This window comes from Cajanus cajan, chromosome 5 (assembly GCF_000230855.2).
Source record: "Cajanus cajan strain Asha chromosome 5, NIPB_CcT2T_4, whole genome shotgun sequence".
NCBI lineage: Eukaryota > Viridiplantae > Streptophyta > Magnoliopsida > Fabales > Fabaceae > Cajanus > Cajanus cajan.
In genome coordinates this window covers 15,097,871-15,118,175 of record NC_138521.1, presented here as the reverse complement: position 1 = coordinate 15,118,175, position 20,305 = coordinate 15,097,871, and the positions used below count along the sequence as shown (strand labels likewise).

Sequence of the window (20,305 nt, the reverse complement as noted above, 5' to 3'; positions counted from 1 at the left end):
GCATGTTATATTGAGATTTGGTGTCATCAACCAAATGATTTTCCTTTCCTTTAGAAGATGTGTCAACCCTCCTATTGACTACTATATCTCCATGTTTCCACTAGATTATTCAAAAATCGTTTGGGACAAGAGAGAAAAGAAGGAAAGGATATTTTTTTTCGAAAGTTTGTGTTTTAGAGGGGATTATTTATTTTTTGAAAAATGGATTTTGTAAGAATGGCTTGGCCAATGGTAGGCTTAAGTGTTTAGGCTTGTTTGATTAAACACTTATGAAGTTAAGCACGTCTTGGTTATTAACGTTTGTGTTTTGACAACTTGGATAGCTTTTCTTGAGCCCCTTTGTTGAATTCAGTTGGTGGTACCATCATGGATTTATTCTGTTTTTCGATTGCCCTAACTTTGCCTAAAACACCCACTTGTGGAGTTTTAGCGGGCTTTTGTTTTTGTTCATTATTTTGTAACCCTAATTTTTGCCTAGGTCACCCTTTTGTGGGATTCCTAGCGGGTCTTTTGCTCTTATTTTTGGGCAGCCCCCTTTTTGGGTTTCCTGCCGAGCTTCTTTTATTTTAAAGGATTTATTTTTATCCATGATGGCACTTGTCGAAGCCAAGGAAAGGTGCTCCAAGTTGTCGTGCACACTTCCACACAAAATGATGTGGGTTTATTGATTATTAAGACGATTTTAACCTCACTTATGTTCATTCAAACAGGGTTAAATAATGTGGTTTAGAATTTTATTGCAAGCAAGAAAAGAAGCAATAAGAAATAATGATGAATGATTTTATTATAATCATAGTGGAAAACATGTGCCCTATCGAGGCTCGGGGGTCGGGCTGTCCCCGAGGAGTAATCTCTAATAGTCATCAGGCCTATACATCTCTATCGGAAGGAGAAGAGCACTTGATGACGACGACCGGCCTTGACGCTTGCCTTCCTGAAGATCTGGCTTAAAGAACGTCGAGAAGGATCTTGGTTTCTCTTCGTCCTTTGATCTTTATAAGGGTTGTATCCTAACCCTTGTTTCCCCGGATTATCCTTGATAATGGGTAGCTCCGGGATTCCTTGGGAGTCCTTGCCTAATCCTTGTCCTGGCAAGTATCCGTTCTTAGTGAGCATATGGGCTACCTTCTTCATTTCTCGGAGAAACGTCTCAACATTGGCAATTTCCAATGCTTGGAAGGCGGTTTCCAAAGCTTCCTCTGCTGCATCCACATAAGGTATGGTGGATGGCTTGCTGATGAGTATGTCATCTTCAGCTTGTACGGTCACCAGTTTGTCATCCACTATGAATTTGACTTTCTGGTGGAGCGTAGAGGGAACAGCTTTCGCATCATGAATCCAAGGTCGGCCGAGGAGACAGCTATATGCGGGAGAAATGTCCATCACTTGGAATTCGACATTTAAAGATGGTGGGTCCAATTTAGATTGGAAGATTGATCTCTCCCACCACTTCTCTTTTAGAACCGTCGAAAGCTCGAACGATCATGTTGCTCGGGCGCATTTGGACTCCCTTGATTGTCATTTGGTCGAACGTTCTCTTTGGCATTACGTTCAAGGAAGATCCATTATCCACCAAGACCTTTGCGATGTGATACTCCTTGCACTTTACAGAGGTGTGCAAGGGCTTGTTGTGGTTCGGTCCCTCAGCGGGGATCTCTTCATCGGTGAAAGAGAGGTGATCATTAGCCGTGATGTGACTAACAATCCCCTCAAATTTGTCTTGGGAGATAGTATGCGACACATATGCCTCGTTCAAGACTTTCAACAGAGCTTGCAGATGCGGTTCGGAGCTTAGGATCAACGACAACAAAGTGATCTTTGCTGGTGTCTTGTGAAGTTGATCCACAATGGAATACTCGCTTTGTTTGATGATTTTTAACAGCTCATCAGTCTCCTCCTCGGATTCTCTATCTTCCTCGATTTTCTCCTTTTCTTTTCCTTTATTCTTGGGAGCTTTGTCGTGCAGATCTTCGGGAGTGTAGATCCTTCCACTCCTAGTCATGCCCCCAAGTCCAGCGATGTTGGAGATATCGCTGTCGGCAGAAGAATGGATGTCGTATATCCATGGCACAGCCTTATTTGATTTGTAGGGAAAAGGTCTTGGAGTAGTGATCCTTAACGGTGTTAGACCTTCCCCTTTGTTCGTCTTGATTACCAACAACGGAGTTGACGTGTGTTCGCTTGGCACGGTTGTTGGCTTACACTTAATAACAAATGGCGTGCGATCCATCTTGAACATACGCATCGATTATTTCTTTCTTTTATTAATGTTTATTAATGATTTATTGGGAGGGATGTATGAAATGCAAACCTAGATCCCTCCATGATCTTTGATAAGAATGCATGACATGAGATGATGACGTTGAATATGCATGCATTGTGTTTATTCAACTAAGCATTATCATGTTTTCGGGATGTTCCTAAGATGATGCATGATATTGCTTGGTTTGGATAAATAACCCTTTTTTCTTTTTTGGGTATTTTTATTATATATTTTTTTTTGTATTTTTAGGGTGAAAAGGGAAACTACCTATATGAATGTGATGAAGGTAGATGTTAACACCATGTAATGGAAGATTCTTATTTCTATTTATTCTTATTATTTAAAAAAGAATGTTGTATGTTTAAAAGGTGCAATGTATGCTCATACAATGTCACATAAAAATGCACAAACAATTCACTCATCCACGAACAGTCACGAGCGAATCACGAGGTAGGGGTTTCCTGCAGAAAGGTGCATATTCAAGGTGGTTCTAACTGTTCTCACCGGTCTGAGGCCCCCAAGGTGCCCCCATTATAGGGACCCAATTCCTCTCGTCGTAAGTCGATGGAAAGCTCCAACGCACTGTCGGACTCGAGTTCATGGTTATCACCTTGAGTGATGCTTTCCGACAACGGTCTACGGGCACCTATAGACCCATTCGACAACCGGCCGTACTAACATCCACTCCCTATGGCTTACCACTCATGCCCCCGGGTATAGAGGGAACTGTTGTGTGCAAAGGTTTGTGTGTAGTTTTTATTTCAAACAATTGCAAAAATTTAAACATACAACAGTTATTTAAAGCCAAATAGATAAAGCATGTTATCATACACGCAAAGGGGTAATAAAGTAATTTTAAACTATTATTTTGAAAATAATCTGTCACTAAATGGGACTGACTCTCGAGGCTTCCCCAGTGGAGTCGCCATCTGTCGCCACCGGCCCGAAACGGGCTTTCGGCATTCGCGAAGGATGGTTGGACTCTTTTATTTGTTTAAAAATATGGATTGCTAGAGTGACTTATTCTCAAACTGAGACCTTGTCAAACGAGCAATTTTATTAAAAGGCTCACCAATCCATGTTAATCCCAAGCGGGACCCTCCATGGATTAGCGGTTTTCATAAAAAGGAAGGGTTCATGGAGTCGCCACCAATGTTTTACTCAAAACATTGGAAAAAGAAGTTTAAGGCAATCGATTCAAAAATCGACTTCGGCCATTACAACCAGAGTCGGGTAAGGGAGTCGGTTACGCGTGGGGAAGGTGTTAGCACCCCACAGCGCCCCTTTCGGGTTCCCTATGACAGATTATTTAAAAATAATAGTGCGAAATTACTAAATTACCCCTATTTATTCTAAGCAATTATAAATTAACTATCTACATGATGACAGTTTAAATATGTACACACAGAAAGCGGTAAAAGAAAGGACTTTAAAGAGATAAACCTTTGAAGCGTGCTTTCTTATATATCTTGACAGAAATTGGGAAGCGTTTTGGCGTTCCCTCCCTCTACAAGACCGCTCGCTCCCTCCTATAAAATTTTAACTATGGAAATCCGGAGGATTTCCCTTCGACTAGGTTCGAGACTCAAGCAAATGGCTCGTGACTCAAGAACTTCATCGGATCAACTCTCCGAGTGATTTCTAGGCAGAGCACTGCTCAAAAAAACCCAGAATACTCAAGAAGAGGGTTAAAACTCAGTGAAAAAGTGTAGAATGACGTCCAATTGACGTCATATTTATAGGGATGAGGCGCAATACGGCCTCTGGGGGTCAATACGGTCCGTATTGAAGTTTTGAACTACAATACGGCCGTATTGAATTCAATACGGCCGTATTGAAGTTCAAAAAACCTCAATACGGCCGTATTGAAGTTCAGTGCAGCCGTATTGAAGTTCAGTGCAGCCGTATTGAATTCAATGCAGCCGTATTGAAGTTCAGAAACTTCAATACGGCCGTATTGAGTTCAGTGCGGCCGTATTGTAGTTTAAAATGTTCAATACGGCCGTACTGAACTTTTGGGAGGCCGTATTGGGCTTCATTCCCTCCACTTTCTTATTTTTTGCTACTCTCAGACCTCTAAACCTACAGATTGTCATCCTAGGGTCTTCCAGGGTCTTCCAGGAGTCCTTCCGGCTGACTTTCCTTTGGTCTTCGAGAGTCTTCAAGCTTTATTTCCGACCCGGACAATTTTAGGGGTCTACAATTAATTGCCTCAATCATCCCACACTATGCCAGGGGCACGCCATCCCTATAGCATCACTTACCCAAGGTCGTCTCATCCCTGGTCATATGTGTGAGGAACCACAATCACATCACAATCACAATCACAATCATCACAAATCTTACAATTAACACTATGCCAATGGTCACACCGCCTCAAGGTCGTGCCACTCTAGACATAAGTGATATGTGTCAATTGCCTCACTCATCCCACACTATGCCAGGGGCACGCCATCCCTGTAGCATCACGTACCCAGGGTCGTCTCATCCATGGTCATATGTGTGAGGAGCCACAATCATATCACATCAACATCTTATTTCATGTCAACATACTCACATCATGTTATCAATTCAATATTAAAACAGTAGATATAATGTATACATTTGTACGAAGGCAGCACACCACATTCCATAACTAGATCATCAATTTTACCAAATAATGTAATAATAATATTTATAAATTAATATAAAACCTAATAGAATCATCAATATAGTAGAATCTTAACTCAAATAGTAAAACTCCCAATTTTCCAAAACCTAACTCACAGGCACTTTTCTACGATTTCGTTCTCTCTTCCAGAGCATCATTTTTACAAATTAATCATATATTCATAATCCTAAACACATACAGAATCGCATAATACCAATAATTCTCCAAACAGAAATAATTATAAATATTAAAAATTTCACAGGAACTCTTCTCCACCCATTCCCTCATGTAACTCTACACATAAATCTCCCTTTTTCCCCCGTACCTCGATAAACAGTAGCTGAAACTAGAGCAAGATCTGGTTGGTCTTCTCCTCTGGGTTTCCCTCGATCTTCAGAGAATGTAAAAGGAAAAGAAGTCAGAACTGAAAGAAGTCAGAACTAAAAGGTGTCCTTTTTTGGGAGTGTTAGGGCGCTCTATTTATAGGCATCAGGAGTGGCCGGAACAGCCCGTTTCCAATTCGGAATGGCCCGTTCTGGTCTCTTCGTCATGTGTAAAATTTAGATCTAGAATGGTCTGTTCTAAAACCAGAATGGCCCATTTTGGGGTTACATGTTAACCCATAACGGCCATGTTTGGAACGGCCCATTCCAATTTGGGAACGACCCGTTCTAGGCTACCAAAAATAGGTCTTTTTAGTAGTTTGGAACGACCTGTTTCAGTTTGGGAATGACTCGTTCTGGGCTACTAAATCATCCATATTGGGCTTTTGGGTCTTCGTACAATCTGTGAGAATTGGGTTATTACAGCCATAGCAAAAATAACATCATTCATTGTATTTTGCTTTAGCCTGTTCCTTCTCTTTCTATGGACTTAAAACAAATGCAAGGACAAATATGATAAACAAGTAGTAGACTACTAATTCTATTCTATAAATATATTTTAATTCCACTTAACTTACCATCTTAAAGGAACTCCAATGATACTTATATCCGGAGGATCTACATGTCAATTTTAATACACAAATGAAATTTTTTTTGGAGTTCTGGATGCTCATCACTATAAGATTCCTACCGATCTACTGTTTGCTTTAAATTAATTGGTTTGGTGGCGAAGAGACAACCAAAATATTTAGCTCATTTTTAAAAATCATCAATTTGAACATCAGTCAAAGTTTGTTCATCCTAATCCTTCACCATCCTTGTTTGACATTCCATTAAACCTTGTTTCATTCCAAATCAACTTTAAATCCAAGACAATAATGCATTTGAGGGTTAGGAAAATAACTTGCAGCATGCAAATGCAAACGCTTGTGAAGTTGTTTGTCCCACCTTTCATCAATGATGTTCCACAATGACAAATAATTAAACCAAAATATATTACATTGAGTTTCAATTTCAAAACCACTAGCTAAATAAATAAATATATCAATAGTTAGATACCTTTTTTTGACAGTATTGAAAGTCTTTTATATCTTCTCCTTAGTTTGGTCCATTACTTTATAAATGAATCCTATGACTGGCTTTTGATTTATATTTGAATGTTCTAAGAAAGTGGTTTAGAGTTTGTCTAGCTTATAAAGTAAGGATTTTTCCCCACTTATATATACTAGTATGGTCATCTCACTAATCGATGTGAGATCTTTGACATACCTTCTCATGTTGAGAATTAAACATCTTAAACATAAAATTTGTAAGATTAAATATTAATGAGTGGTCTAATAATAACCCAATAATAACATGATTAGCCTAACAACAATCAATAATTGTTCAGATAAGATGAGGACTACTCCTCACTTACATACACTAGTATAACTAATTCACTAGTCTATTTGAGATCTCTAATATTCTCCCTTCATATTGAATTAAAAAAAATATATTCTTTTAGATATTTATCTTTATTTAATGATTCTAATTGAAAACTTGTTTTATTGGGTTTATTGCCTACTTGTAGGGAAAATGAATCTGGGTCAACTCATCAAGAATAAATTAGCTACATTCACACATTGATTGTAATTAGGCCTTTTGATTTATTTATAGTTACGTAACAATAGTTATAATTAGGAACTAGTATTTTATGTTGTATGTCGTATATTGCATAGTTAAATATTTATTATATTTACAATTTATATTTATATAAATGGAATAGATATTTTAATAATTACCTTTTATTTTTATTTTTTTTATCTTTTACCCTTCATACAAACTCTTTTGGTTTAAAACTATAATCGCACAGTTCACTTAACCAACCAATAGAACTCATTAATTACATGCAATTTTGTTTTCTTCTTCTTTCTTATAAAAATATTTTTAATATAAATATATAGAGGCACCGAGTGTAACTATATATTTATGTTGAAAAAAAATATTTTTTTTCTTCTTATTTTTTACACAATTCACCTAACCAATCATTAAAAATATTAAATGATAATTCATAATTAAATATAATAAATAAATATTTAAATTAGACAATAAATTAAAGATTAAATTATGTTTTTGGTTTCTCTATTTTTTTAATTTCACAATTTTGGTTTGTTGGAGAAAAAGATACGCACTAGAGAGGCGTTGAATAATGTATATAAAAAAACTCACTCTTTTCGCAATGAAATAATAAAAATGCAAATGGATGAAGTACTGAAGGGTGATCAAACGAAGCACTTAGAAGTAGACGAAATGGTACAAGTGTTTTTATACTGGTTCATCTCCAGTTTAGATACTACATCCAGTTCTCAATCTAACCAAATTGAGTTTCACTATCTCTAATAAGATACAAGTATTCTTCACAAGTCACTTCTGGCTAAACACCAAATATTCTTTACAAGCCACTCCTGGCTAAACCCAAGTATTCTTTACAAGTCACTCCTAACTAAACACTAAGTATTCTTTACAAGTCACTATTGTCTGAAACCCAAGTATTTTCTTTAACTAGTCTCTCTACGCTCAACCCTTACAAATAAATTTGACAAGAGTTACAAGAATAGTTTCATCTCTTTTAGATGTGATGCTATACAATTTTAGTACATGTAGTCTACAAAGAACTAGATATAGGATTAGCTATGAAGATCTTCTTCGTAGAGCTTTAGCTTTGTAATTCTTTCTGCGTGAGTTTGTTTTGTGTGTTGTTTTGCTTACACACTCTTCTTACTTTATCATTCATATTGTATCCATTATCATTCACATTGTGCATTCACACCTTTTGTTGTTTGAGGGCTTGACCTTTAAATAGTAGATTTAGAGAAGATGATCATTGCAGTAACATTCAAATTTCAACGTCCATATATCTTTAAGTGTTACTTTGTCTATCTTCTTGGTTGATCATAGGGATTACCATTGGTGCAATTAATGCAAGCATTTAATGATGATCAGAGATGCATGTATTTCCTATCCGATCTGGGCAGCTACTTATCACGTTTTCCCTCTATTTTGAGAATGGTAGAGTAGTGTCAGCGTAAAGCAGTTGGGGCTGGTGCAGAGCAGTTGGGGCTGGTACAGAGCAGTCATTTTTAGTGTGTTGTCTGTGATATCTGGGATTTTCTCTTTCCATCCTGACATAATGATTCGACATTCCCTTTTTGAAAGCTTTCATTCTCTTCGAGGAAGATTTCCGTTTGATCCGGTAAGGAATAAAGTATTAATGCTTCTTAAAGTATAATCAGACTCTTTAACAAGAAATAAATATAATATTAATCCAGATCATGCACTTTGTCTAGTACATTTCGTCTTACAGACGAAATATAACATCTACGTCGTCTAAAATTGTCTCTTTTAGAGAAACTCATGACTTCTTAGTGTTTGACATAAAAGGTGTTTTATAAAACTCTAATCTATTTAGAAAAAATGTTTGTTATCATAAAAACTTATAACACTTCAAATGATTTAGAAATGTCTTTTGATTCTTTAGACTTCATTTTGATCTTACATGATTTCTCTAATTTAAACTAGAGACATTTAGTTTTTTATTTTAAAAATGTGAAATTTCGGTCCTCTTAGCAAATTGACATAAGTTAATAGTTAAGTTTAACATTTATTCATACTTAAATGAAATGACATTTAATGACATAACATTTAGTGATAAAAAATTTTAAAAATATAAACAAGATTTATTAATAAAATAAATATTAATTACTCATTAAAATAAATATAATGAAGATATTTTGTACATTATCTTTTTTAATTTTTATTATTGAATTCCACGTTACTAAATGATGTTAAAATCTATCAATGAATATTAAATTGACATAGGACCAAAATTTTATATTTTTAAAAATAAGAAGACCAAATATCTTTATTTTAAAACAGAAAAATTAAAATTGCAAATAGACAAAAATAGAAGAAAGAGTACAATTTAGCCTAAATCAAAGAATAACTCTTAAAAACACTATCACTGTTGGGTATCAGAAAGAATGAGCGGAATGCGGAAGCACCGGATCAAGTTAATTAGAGATAGAGAGAAGTAAGTAGAGAGACAAGAAAAATAAATACACACCAAGTTTACGTGGAAACTCCAAAGACGGAGAAAAAACCACGGGCGATCAAGAGCAAGATAATTCCACTATGTAGAAATAGGAGAGTACAAGAAGTTCTCTAATATCATGAGAACAAAGAGATAATCTCTCAAATATAGACTAAAAAATACTCTCTTGAATCTTTCCTCTCTATGTATGATTTTTCTCAAGTGTGTAGATTGCTGAATCAATTGCAATTTGCTCCAAATGCTTGATGCCTTATATAGGCATTGAGAAGAAGCGTATGCACCCAGAATAAGGAAACCTGGAACAAAACAAGGAGCAGAAAAGAGGAAACCATGCATGGAATCATGGCCTAAAATCAAGGAAACGTGTTTTCCTTAAAACAGGAAATATGGAAGAAATTTGTGCCATAACTTTACAATCACACAAAATAGATTTTTGTGTTTAATATATAGGAGTTGATTTAATAAATCTAATTAACCTTATATATTAAAATGAACCTCTATCTTGCACGATAATTTTTTTGAAGGTTATTTTTTTCAACATAACAGTTTGTATGTGTATTGACCGTACTGCGAAGCCGAGCTCCGAGCTCGGCATCACAACGCAAGATGACCTCGAGCACGCGCTACACGACGTCAGCTCGGCATTTAAGTAGATCATAACTGATCTCAAGGGATCTCGCTCCAGACGAGATCCCTTATCTAATCTTATCATCCCTTATCTAATCTTATCATCCCTTATCTAATCTTATCATATCTTATCACAAGATCTTATCATATCTTATCTCAAGATCTTATCATATCTTATCTCAGGCCCAAGGCCCAAAGCAACCCTAATTCACACTAAGGTACGTGCATTATTTATACGAGATTCATACTCCCACAAAAACTAACTTTAGCATCGGACCAGTGAAGGAGGTTCACCGATCTTACTGGACGGATCACCTCTACGACCAAATTCCGGTAAAAACAGTATGAATTTATTTTTTTTAACTTCTTATCTAATTTAATTTTTATTTATCATAATTATTTATAGGTTATATATTAATGCTTTAAAATAAATTATCAATAAATAAAAATATTTTTTTGTTACAATACAAATTTTTATCATAAATTTAAAAATTATTTATATATTAATTTTAAATATAATTATATATTTAAATATAATATTTATTTATGTATATAATTTATTATAAATTTTAGTTATACATAATATACATGTGTATATATTTTATAGACTAAAACTATAAGGGGTTCTATTTTCTTATATACATTATCTATTCTTAATCAAATTAAATAAAAATCTTATTAAAATTTCAAAATTAAATATGGAGATATAAAAATCAAACTCAACCCCTCCGTTCAACACGTTTCATAATCCAATAGAAATATAAAGCTTAATAGACAAAACTTAAGTATAGGTTTTTTAAGTTATAGTACTAACTATTCTTAAATAATTGGATCTAAATTTTGTCTTATTAATTGAATTAGTAATGGTGGAGATTTGACTAACCCACCACGGATCTTTTACATCCAATTCTCCTTACAACTACCATCATCCAAAATCTGAGCCATTAATTGGTCATTGCAACACAGTCAAAGAAGGCAAATAATGCAATCAACGGTTTAAATTTTTCATCCAATGAATTCGTTGAAAATGAGGCACCTTCTTCTAATTAATAATATTTAAATAAAGATTGTGGCCTCTATATATTAATAACGTTGTTGGGTCAAGAGTCTTATTCCGCACCTCAAACAACACGGTCCAAGAATCATGGTTTCTTCCAACACAGTTGAGCTGGTGAGGGAGGAGATACCAGTGAAGCAACAACCTCTGACTTTGTCTCCAGACATCAAAACGGGCCTCGTCCTCGTAGACGTTGTAAATGGTTTCTGCACCGTTGGAGCTGGCAATTTGGTAAATACAATCTCATTTCAGCATTTTGTTCTTTTCTAACTTGGCCACACCCTCCCTTTGTCTCTTTCGTTGGCATTTTTTGATGCGCTTGTTCTCTACTATTGTTATTATTATTGTTATATTCATGCACTTTGTTTATAATAATGTTAGGCGCCGAAAGAAGCAGATGCGCGAATTTCCCAGATGGTGGAGGAATCAGTGAGGCTTTCCAAAGCGTTTTCTGAGAGAAAGTGGCCAATTTTCGCTTTCATTGATTGCCATCACCCGGACAAGCCCGAACACCCTTATCCACCACACTGCCTTATAGGATCACATGAAGCAAAATTGGTTCCTGGTAACTATTTTCTTTTTAAATTTAATTAAAATGTATAGACACATGAAGGATAAAATTTAGTTGCAGTTCTTTATGTGTAATGGGTGTTGTTCTTTAATCAGAATTGGACTTTTACTTCGGTGATATATATATGTACATTTAATGAATGTATATTATTGATGTATGCAATAGTTGTAAATGAATATTACTGAACTAAAATTCTAATTCTGATCAGAGAACACTAACCACACCTAAGGAACTATATCTAAGTTTTGTCTTAGGGAAATCGCAACAAAAGTCAATACTTTTTTCTTTCTTTCTCTTTAATATGGTTTGAGTTCATTAAAACTATTGGGTTGGTTTGAGGATATGTGCTTATTTGTTTTGTTTGGTTTGGGTTTCTCTGAATTGAAGAACTCCTGTGGTTGGAAAATGATCCAAATGCAACACTCAGGGAAAAAGAATGCATTGATGGATTCCTTGGGGCAGTTGAGAAAGATGGCTCTAATGTCTTCATTGATTGGGTGAAAAATAATCAGATAAAACAAGTAAGCATTTCCTTTCAATTTGGTTTTTCTGTTAGTGTAGAAACTTTAAGCAGGAAATGGTACACTATTGGAGTAACAATGATTACAGTAGAAGCATTTGATTTTTGAAACAGGTGTGGTGGGGTGTATGGCACTGGGTTGGTAGATTTGGTGTTATAATTTTTACTTTTTACTCATCAATTTATAAGTTATTTATATTTTCTTCACGGGTATAAATTCCTAACAGTAACCGATATCATAATAAGTTAAACTACAACAACCAATTTTTATATTTGTTATAAAATATAAGAACAATTTTTTTTTATCAGCAGGAAATATTATAAAAAGACGGCAACGAAGTAACATTTACTTTTTGAATTTTAATATATAGAAAGTAGAAACTATAGAAATTAAAACATACATATGAAAAATATAAGAATTAATACTTACTGGTAGGGAAGAAATTAAATAAATAAAAGTACAGGACTAAAACCCCAAAAAATATTAAAGTTACCAAAACTCTAATTATAAACTCGGATTAATTTTTTCTCTAAATCAACATATTAAAATATTTTACTCTGTTACTATTCAAAATTTGAATATTTTCCATCTCATTTTATCAAAATTGTCTAGACTTGTTCATGGCATAGGTTGAATGATTTTTGGATATTATTTTTTTCAAGGTTCTTAGGGTCTGGGTTTTTCTTGTTACAGATTTTGGTTGCTGGGATATGCACTGATATATGTGTGCTGGATTTTGTCTGTTCTGCCTTGTCTGCAAGAAACCGTGGTTTCATTCCTCCTCTGGAAAATGTGATCGTGTCTTCCCAGGCTTCTGCTACTTATGATTTGCCTTTACATGTGGCTAAAACCAACAAGGAACTTGTGTCCCATCCGCAGGTACCCTTGATTATCTTAATGTTGCTTTGCTTGAATTTTATATCTTAATAGCCTAGACTTCAGCACTCAGAGTCAGAAGACAATTCTGCTTCTCTTCCTACTGTTGGCTATAAACATATGAGTATGAGTAAATTACATTGATACCGCTTTGATGTTTCATATTGCACGTACAAGCTTACTTTTTTTACCCATACACTATTTTTTTAATTGTTTGAGAAATATTACACTGATACTCCTTAAATCTTATATTAATTCCCTTAATTGTTTGAAAAACATTACATTGGAATCTCCTACAAGAAAGATTGCTGTAAATGTTAAGAGATCAAGAGAGAGTTGTACACAATTTCACAAAATTTCATGGAGTGTTAGTGTTATTTACTCTATGATTATTGCAGATCTTGATAGTATCTATTGTTTTAAGAGTCGACTTTGTAGTACAGAAATGATAAACATAATCTCAATATTAATAGCCTGGAAGTAGATATAATAAACATAATCTCAAAAAGTTTTTGCGATGGTAACTCAACTGACATTAAGAATCACTGTTATATATAAGAAAAATGACTTATGCTGGGAAACATGTATCCGTACCCTCTTACTATAGGACAATGAACACTTCACAATAACCTCTGTTGTCATGAGCTCTGATACTTTCATCGGATCTTGTCTTTGCTGACATTTGTGCTGTATCTAGATTCTAGGTAAGTTTAAACACATGACTTGGCTGTATCTGGACTATTTTCATTCTTAGCAATAGGACACTATAACATAAAAAACTTCTATTGCCATTACCCAGGACCTTCATAAAGGATGAAAATAAACTTAACCTCAAGAAATTTTTAGGCAAATGTTATCTGCTACTAGTGCCAACCCTTCAGAAAATTTTGTGCTTTCTTTTTTAAGCTTATAACCGATATATTGTATTCCTATTGGTAAACAAAAATTCCGAGCTTATCCCCATGAGATGTAGTGCTAGGGAATACTTTTGTGTCAGCACTAACATGGTTTGTGGCTTTGTGACTGTTTAATTACAAGCAATTATCATGCTGGTCTAACATGATAAATTTAAAAAATTCAAACAAACATTTGTGATATAATAGATGATTTTTTTTCAGTTTATTTAATTATTATTCTTGCTTTCTATACTGTAGGAGTTGATGCATCACATTGGCCTTTACATAGCCTGTGGAAGGGGAGCCCATATAGCTTCAGAGGTGTTATTTGAATAATCGAGGGGTGTTATTGAAATGATCGAAACAGCGTAGCTATATATAAGCAATTGAGGATTGGAATAATCGAAAGAGCATCAAGTGTTGTATATAAGAGTACTTGAAAATGTACCTAAACAAAAAACGTGTAATTGATTTGCTATTATCATTAAATGTCTGTTTTAGATTTTATTACAAAGGATTCATTTCAGATAGAATTAGTTTTAGATTATCATCTGAAAAATATATGTTTAAAATAATCTTAACTACATATTTTTTAATTAAAAAATTCTCAAAAGTAATTTTAAATTTGTATTCAAACAAATAATAATAATAATACAGTAGAGGTATTCTCAATGGATTTTTAAGTAAATTATGTAATGATCCGACACGTCATTACACTTGTTAATAATTATCTATTATGTAACAGAAAATTAACATGTATCAGAAAGATAATTTATAATACAATCAGTACTAATATCAAGTACACACATGTTATAAATAAAATATCGTATTAAGAGTAAAATAAACCTAAGTTTTGGTCGACATTTATACAAAACATGACTACATTAGAGTAGCCATCAACAAAATTTAGCCACTTCCAACGTAACTACTGCCAATAGCACAAGTCATTCCACTAATCTCGTCTCATTCTCATACCAAATATGATCATTGTAATTCTAACTACAAGAAAAACATAGGATAAGCTTGTGAAAAGAATTCAACATAACAACTTATAAATAATGTAATCATAGAAAAAAATATTTTAAATTACAACAGGACAACATCATCAATGTAACAACTCAACATCTTATAGCATGTTCAACATAACGATGTATACATCACATCTGATACGTCATCACGCATATTCACTATGGAGATCTCTTACAACATAGGGTGAATAGTCTAAGTGGGAACCACAATGATTGGTATAATACTAGAAAACAACAGCTAACACTACAATCAAAAAATAATAGCTAGCACAAGGCTAGAAACGACTATCATAAGTTAGATTGATTTCTCATGTTTCCCCATTTAAACTAGAAAGTATGGTACTATGTCAAGGAAAAACAGTTTGGGTATAAGCCTACCATGATATTAGCCTGCAACACTAAGTCACCTATGAGATTAGCTTACTGACTACCCTCCAAATACCACAACCCTCCAATGCTAGGTTAGAGAGTAAGTTCCCGACCCGATACTTTACTCGGTTGATCGCTTTATACATGTGTATCTCAACTTTTCCCACACACAGATACTACATAGAACCTACAATAGACAACTAAAAATAACGTATCCATTCAAAAGTCAACTTACTTACTGAAGGGTTTAACACAATGTATATCCACACAAAGAAATATTAAAGTTCGAAAACATCTTTAACCCTCTTCTAGTTTCTATGTATCATAGTTAAGACATGTATCTAACCCACATATCTATAACTTATCAATTTAACAACTTTATCAACATTCAACATATAACTTATCAGTTTAAACAACTTAAACATCATACATTTTTACAACATGAACAACTTTAAGAGAGTAACATCAAAATAACTGAAGCAACTTAAAACAATTCACAATTTTACATGTTCAATTTACTGCATATTAAAACATCATCTTACAACATCACTTATAAAAATTATTCATCATCAATCAACTATTAAAACAACTTAATAAAGACATAACTTTTCATCATATGACTCACACTCAGCGTCATTCACTCGGTACTCGATATTATTGAAACATGGAGCTCCCTATCTCACCCATGCTCGACGTCATACCACTTGTGCCTGACATGATTGAGGTAGAAAATGTCCCACACTTCCATGCCTGGCGTGGCAACCCCCACACTCGACCCTAGTTAGGTAGAGAGCTTTCTATCTAACTCATGCTTGAGGCCACACACTCTAGCGCATAGTGTGAACCCAAGCAAGGACAAGTTTCTCTCCTCTCGCGGCGGCGCCATTCAACCCATGTCCAACGTGATTTTAACCTGAGATGAGTTTCTCTTCTCATGTTTGGCCCCACCGATCCTACGTATGACGTGAGTAAGACAGAGACTTCCCTTTGGAATCACGCCCGACGTCCTAAAGACACGTTTGACACAATATCAAGTTTTGAACTTGTGCATAAACCGATTTCATGCAATCTCCTAAAAATCAACAATCCCAACAACGTGCAATGTACAAAAATACATTTATACAACTTGTACAACATGATTTCATCATCATAAACAACATGAAACTACAATCAATCAAGAATGAACTCGACTTCTCATACTTTACTTCAAAGTCACAAAACCCTCTCAACTTCGTCGTTTAATCACTCAACACCTTCAACCAACTCCTTCCAATCATCACAACCACAAAATACACACCTAAATTCGAAATCACAACTTCCCTTACCTCTCAAAGAATCAATCTACAAGAGGAAAAGAAGAATAAGCAACCCCTACACGACTCCGACTTGAATCTTCCACTTCCACAAGCTTATATTCCAACACACAACTAGAACTTCAGCTGCAAGAAGTAAGAAAAGGAAGGTTTTTTCAAAAGGATTGTGGAGAAGAAAAGGATTTGAGTTATCTAGCTTTTCTCTAGAGTTTTTGAAAGATATGAATTATGAATCTCCTTTTGAAAAATTTTCTTTGTATACCTATTTGAGTTGACTCTCCTATCTCTAGCCCGACTGTCTAGAGATCAACTGTTCTTAAGGTCTCTCAATATCAAAATTCTCAACCGCATTTGTGAATTAAACAACACAAGTCATGAAATTGATAGTATTACAAACTCAAAGCCTAGTGTATGATTTAACACAACCATAGTCATATACACTAATACAAGCCACGAAATTCATTTTAGATTATCAATCTGATTGAAATATATGTTTAAAATAATCTTGACTATATATTTTTAAGTAGATAAATATTTAAAATCATTTTTAAATTTGTATCTTAACAACCTTTAAATAAAGTTGAGGTACTCAAGAGACTTTTACTATTAGTGCATAACACACAAATAGTGATAGACATTAATACAAACGACGGAAATAGTAATTTTTTGGGTTATATATGTTGCCAAACTCTCTGTTTAATTATATTTTTTGTCTATACAATTTCATTAATTTTAATTTTTTATTTTTATAGTTAAAAATAGTTTAACCCTTGTACATACAATTATTTTATTTCTTTTTAATCTATATTGTTTAATTCTATAGGGACTAAAAGATAGTTTATGAAATTATAAAAATTAAAAAGAAATAAAAATAATATGTATAGAGACTAAAATAAAATATTTTTAATTAGAGACTAAAAGATAAAATTGATAAAACTATCAAAATTAAAAGGGTAACTAAACATAATTTATTTTGTTGCTCAAATTTATAATTAATCTTTTTTATTCTTAATATTTAAAAATATATATTTTTTATCCATCAATATTACAATTTATACTACCCAAGTCCTCCACCATTAGGGCGACCCTAGTGGTTAGGAATGGTAAAATGGGTTCTAACCTGCGGGCCGGCCTGTTGGCCCGCCAATCCAATATTTCAACTTGCTAGCCCGCTGGACCAAATAGCGGGCTAGCTTGTCACAACTCGCCAGCTCGCATACTTTAATTTTTTTTATATTTAATTTTTTATGTTTAATTTATTTATCTTTCAAGGGAGCTTCTAATGTTCTTGAAATAGAAAGTTAAAGTTGATTAATTATTTTTGGACTTGTTTTGTGGACTATCAAAAAGTTAGTTTATTAGTTATTTGTAAGTTTATAATTTGGTTTTGATTTTGGTGTAAGTGGACTAATTTCTATTTAATTTTGTTATAAGTTTCTAAGTTGTTTTTGTTGAACATATATTATGTATAATATGTATGTATTTTTAATTTCATATAGTTATATTTATTTATTTGTACCAGTTTTTTTTTATTTGAACATAAATTTTTTTTTTGTAATATTTTTTTTTGTGGTATGCGGGCTAGCCCGCCGACCTGCTAGCCCGTCCTTAGGCGAGGCGGGCCAACTATCCCAACCCATTTTCTATTGGCGGGCTGGCCCAGCCTGACCCGTTTTTGGCGGGCCGGGCTAGCCCATTTTGCCACCCCTACTAGTGGTTATGAAAAAAGTCTATTTGAATACTGTTAGTGCATCTATGATGTAAAATTTATCTATTGTTTATTTATCATTGTAAGTGATGTTACTGACAATCTAATGATCAAAATAAAGTCTTAGATTATCATTTTATTTTATATCATTGAAAAAAAATCCTAAATATGATTTTAGTTCTTATAAAAAGATTTCCTTGTTTTTAATCCTCTAAAATTTAAAAATGTTATTTTAGTCTCCAGTATTATGTAATTGTTTTTAAAAACGTATTTGATTATCAAAAGATTAAGTGACTATATTAGGTACTACCTACAATTATTAATGATACCGTGTTAGTGTATGACACTTACAAAAAAAAATTATAGATCCTTAAGATAAATGTTACTCATGTACCTTAAAATCATTGTTAGGAACAAAAATTAATGATTTTAGATTCCAGAGGAATGAAATTCAAAGAAAAATATATTGTAGGGATTAAAATCAAAATTTACTCATTTTACAAGAATCAAATATTTTTTATGAGGACAAAGAACAATGTTTACAAATTTTTTAAACATGAAAAATAAATAAAATATTTTACATGGACCAAAATATAAACCAACTCATTTTAGACTTAAAAACATATTTAAGCAAAAAAAAAAAAAGTTCAAAATAAGCTTTGATTTTAAATTATATTAACTATGGTTCTTAGGGGAGTGGGAGGAATTGAAGGGAAAATGATGGAATAGATGAGAAATGATTTGATAGGAAATAGGTAAGAAATAAAGTAGTGTGGAGAAAAGATAAATACTAAAAGGGAGTTGGATAGTATGTATTAAAAACTCGCACATTTTTCTTAGTGAAGTAGTAACGTTATTTAGATGAAGTGCAAAGAGTAATCAGATGAAAAACTAAGTATTTTTATACTGGTTCATCTTAATTACCGAGACTATGTCCAGTTTTCAATCCAAGTAGATTGAGTTCCACTATCTTTCAACAAAAATACAAGTATTCTTTCAGCAAGCCACTTATGACTCAACCTTAAATATTCTTTAACTTGCCTTTTCAAACAACTACTTAAGTATTCTTTTAATAACAACCCTCTCTAGGCTTAACAACCAAGTAATCTTTTCAACCAAACTTCTTCAAACTCAAACAAATATTATTTTATAAACTAGCCTCTTCAGGCTCAACCAAATATTATTTTACAGACAAGCTTCTCCAAACTCAACCTTATAACAATGGTTATAAAGGTTACAAAGATGTTGTGTTCACTTCACTTAGACGTTATACAACCAGTATAGTGTAATAAACTTTTACCAGAAAGAGTGAGTTCATTTTACAAAGATTATATGTTTCTATATACAACTGTGTCTTCTATTTTCGTTGTATTCTCTTTCTTTCTTGAGCTTCAAATCTTTTTATATAGTAGCTTGGAGAAGATGACCGATGCAACACTTTGAGTCTAGCTCACAAGTTTGTTTCATCTATCTTCAGCATATTTCCTTAAGATGGGAGGGAACCGTCGATTCATTTAATGCAAGTATTAAATGCATTTTACTAAATGATACCTCTTATCTGATTAAAGAAGCTACTTATTAATTTTTCAAACCAAACGAAGCTTGTAGAAATAATGTTAGTATAGAGCAGCAATAGTGACTTTATTTGTTTTTCTCTACAATTTTAGGGATCTTTGTCCTTGATTCTGACCGAAGACATGATCTTATTCTCTTTAACATATTTGTGAGTTTCAAGATGATTTTCTAGTTTAATCGGTTAAGAAATGAAGCATTCAAAACAAATTTTGTCATTAGTATTAATAAATAATGAACATTTAATGAATATGAGAAGACCTACATGCTTCATCTGATTTACATCGTCTTATAGACAATCTGCGTCTTACAGACGATCTGCATCTTATAAATAATATGCATCTTATAGATGATCTGCGTCTTACAAATGATCTACATCTT

At 33.5% G+C, this 20,305-nt stretch overlaps 1 protein-coding gene across 1 annotated transcript; it reads left to right on the top strand.

The window, feature by feature from the left end:
• The first annotated feature begins 11,111 nt into the window (after nt 1-11,111).
• LOC109808839 (nicotinamidase 1) lies at nt 11,112-14,448 on the top strand. Its single transcript, XM_020371991.2, has 5 exons — nt 11,112-11,301; nt 11,452-11,635; nt 12,029-12,162; nt 12,856-13,041; nt 14,193-14,448. The coding sequence occupies exons 1-5, from the start codon at nt 11,158-11,160 to the stop codon at nt 14,268-14,270; spliced, it is 726 nt and encodes a 241-aa protein (XP_020227580.1). The 5' UTR covers nt 11,112-11,157; the 3' UTR covers nt 14,271-14,448.
• The last annotated feature ends 5,857 nt before the right edge of the window (nt 14,449-20,305 follow it).

Excerpts from the sequence above, each read along its gene's own strand:
- LOC109808839 (XM_020371991.2), top strand. The coding sequence starts at position 11,158 with ATGGTTTCTTCCAACACAGTTGAGCTGGTGAGGGAGGAGATACCAGTG. Across the intron at positions 12,163-12,855 it reads AAAATAATCAGATAAAACAA|ATTTTGGTTGCTGGGATATG; the intron begins GTAAGCATTTCC and ends TTCTTGTTACAG. Across the intron at positions 13,042-14,192 it reads AACTTGTGTCCCATCCGCAG|GAGTTGATGCATCACATTGG; the intron begins GTACCCTTGATT and ends TCTATACTGTAG.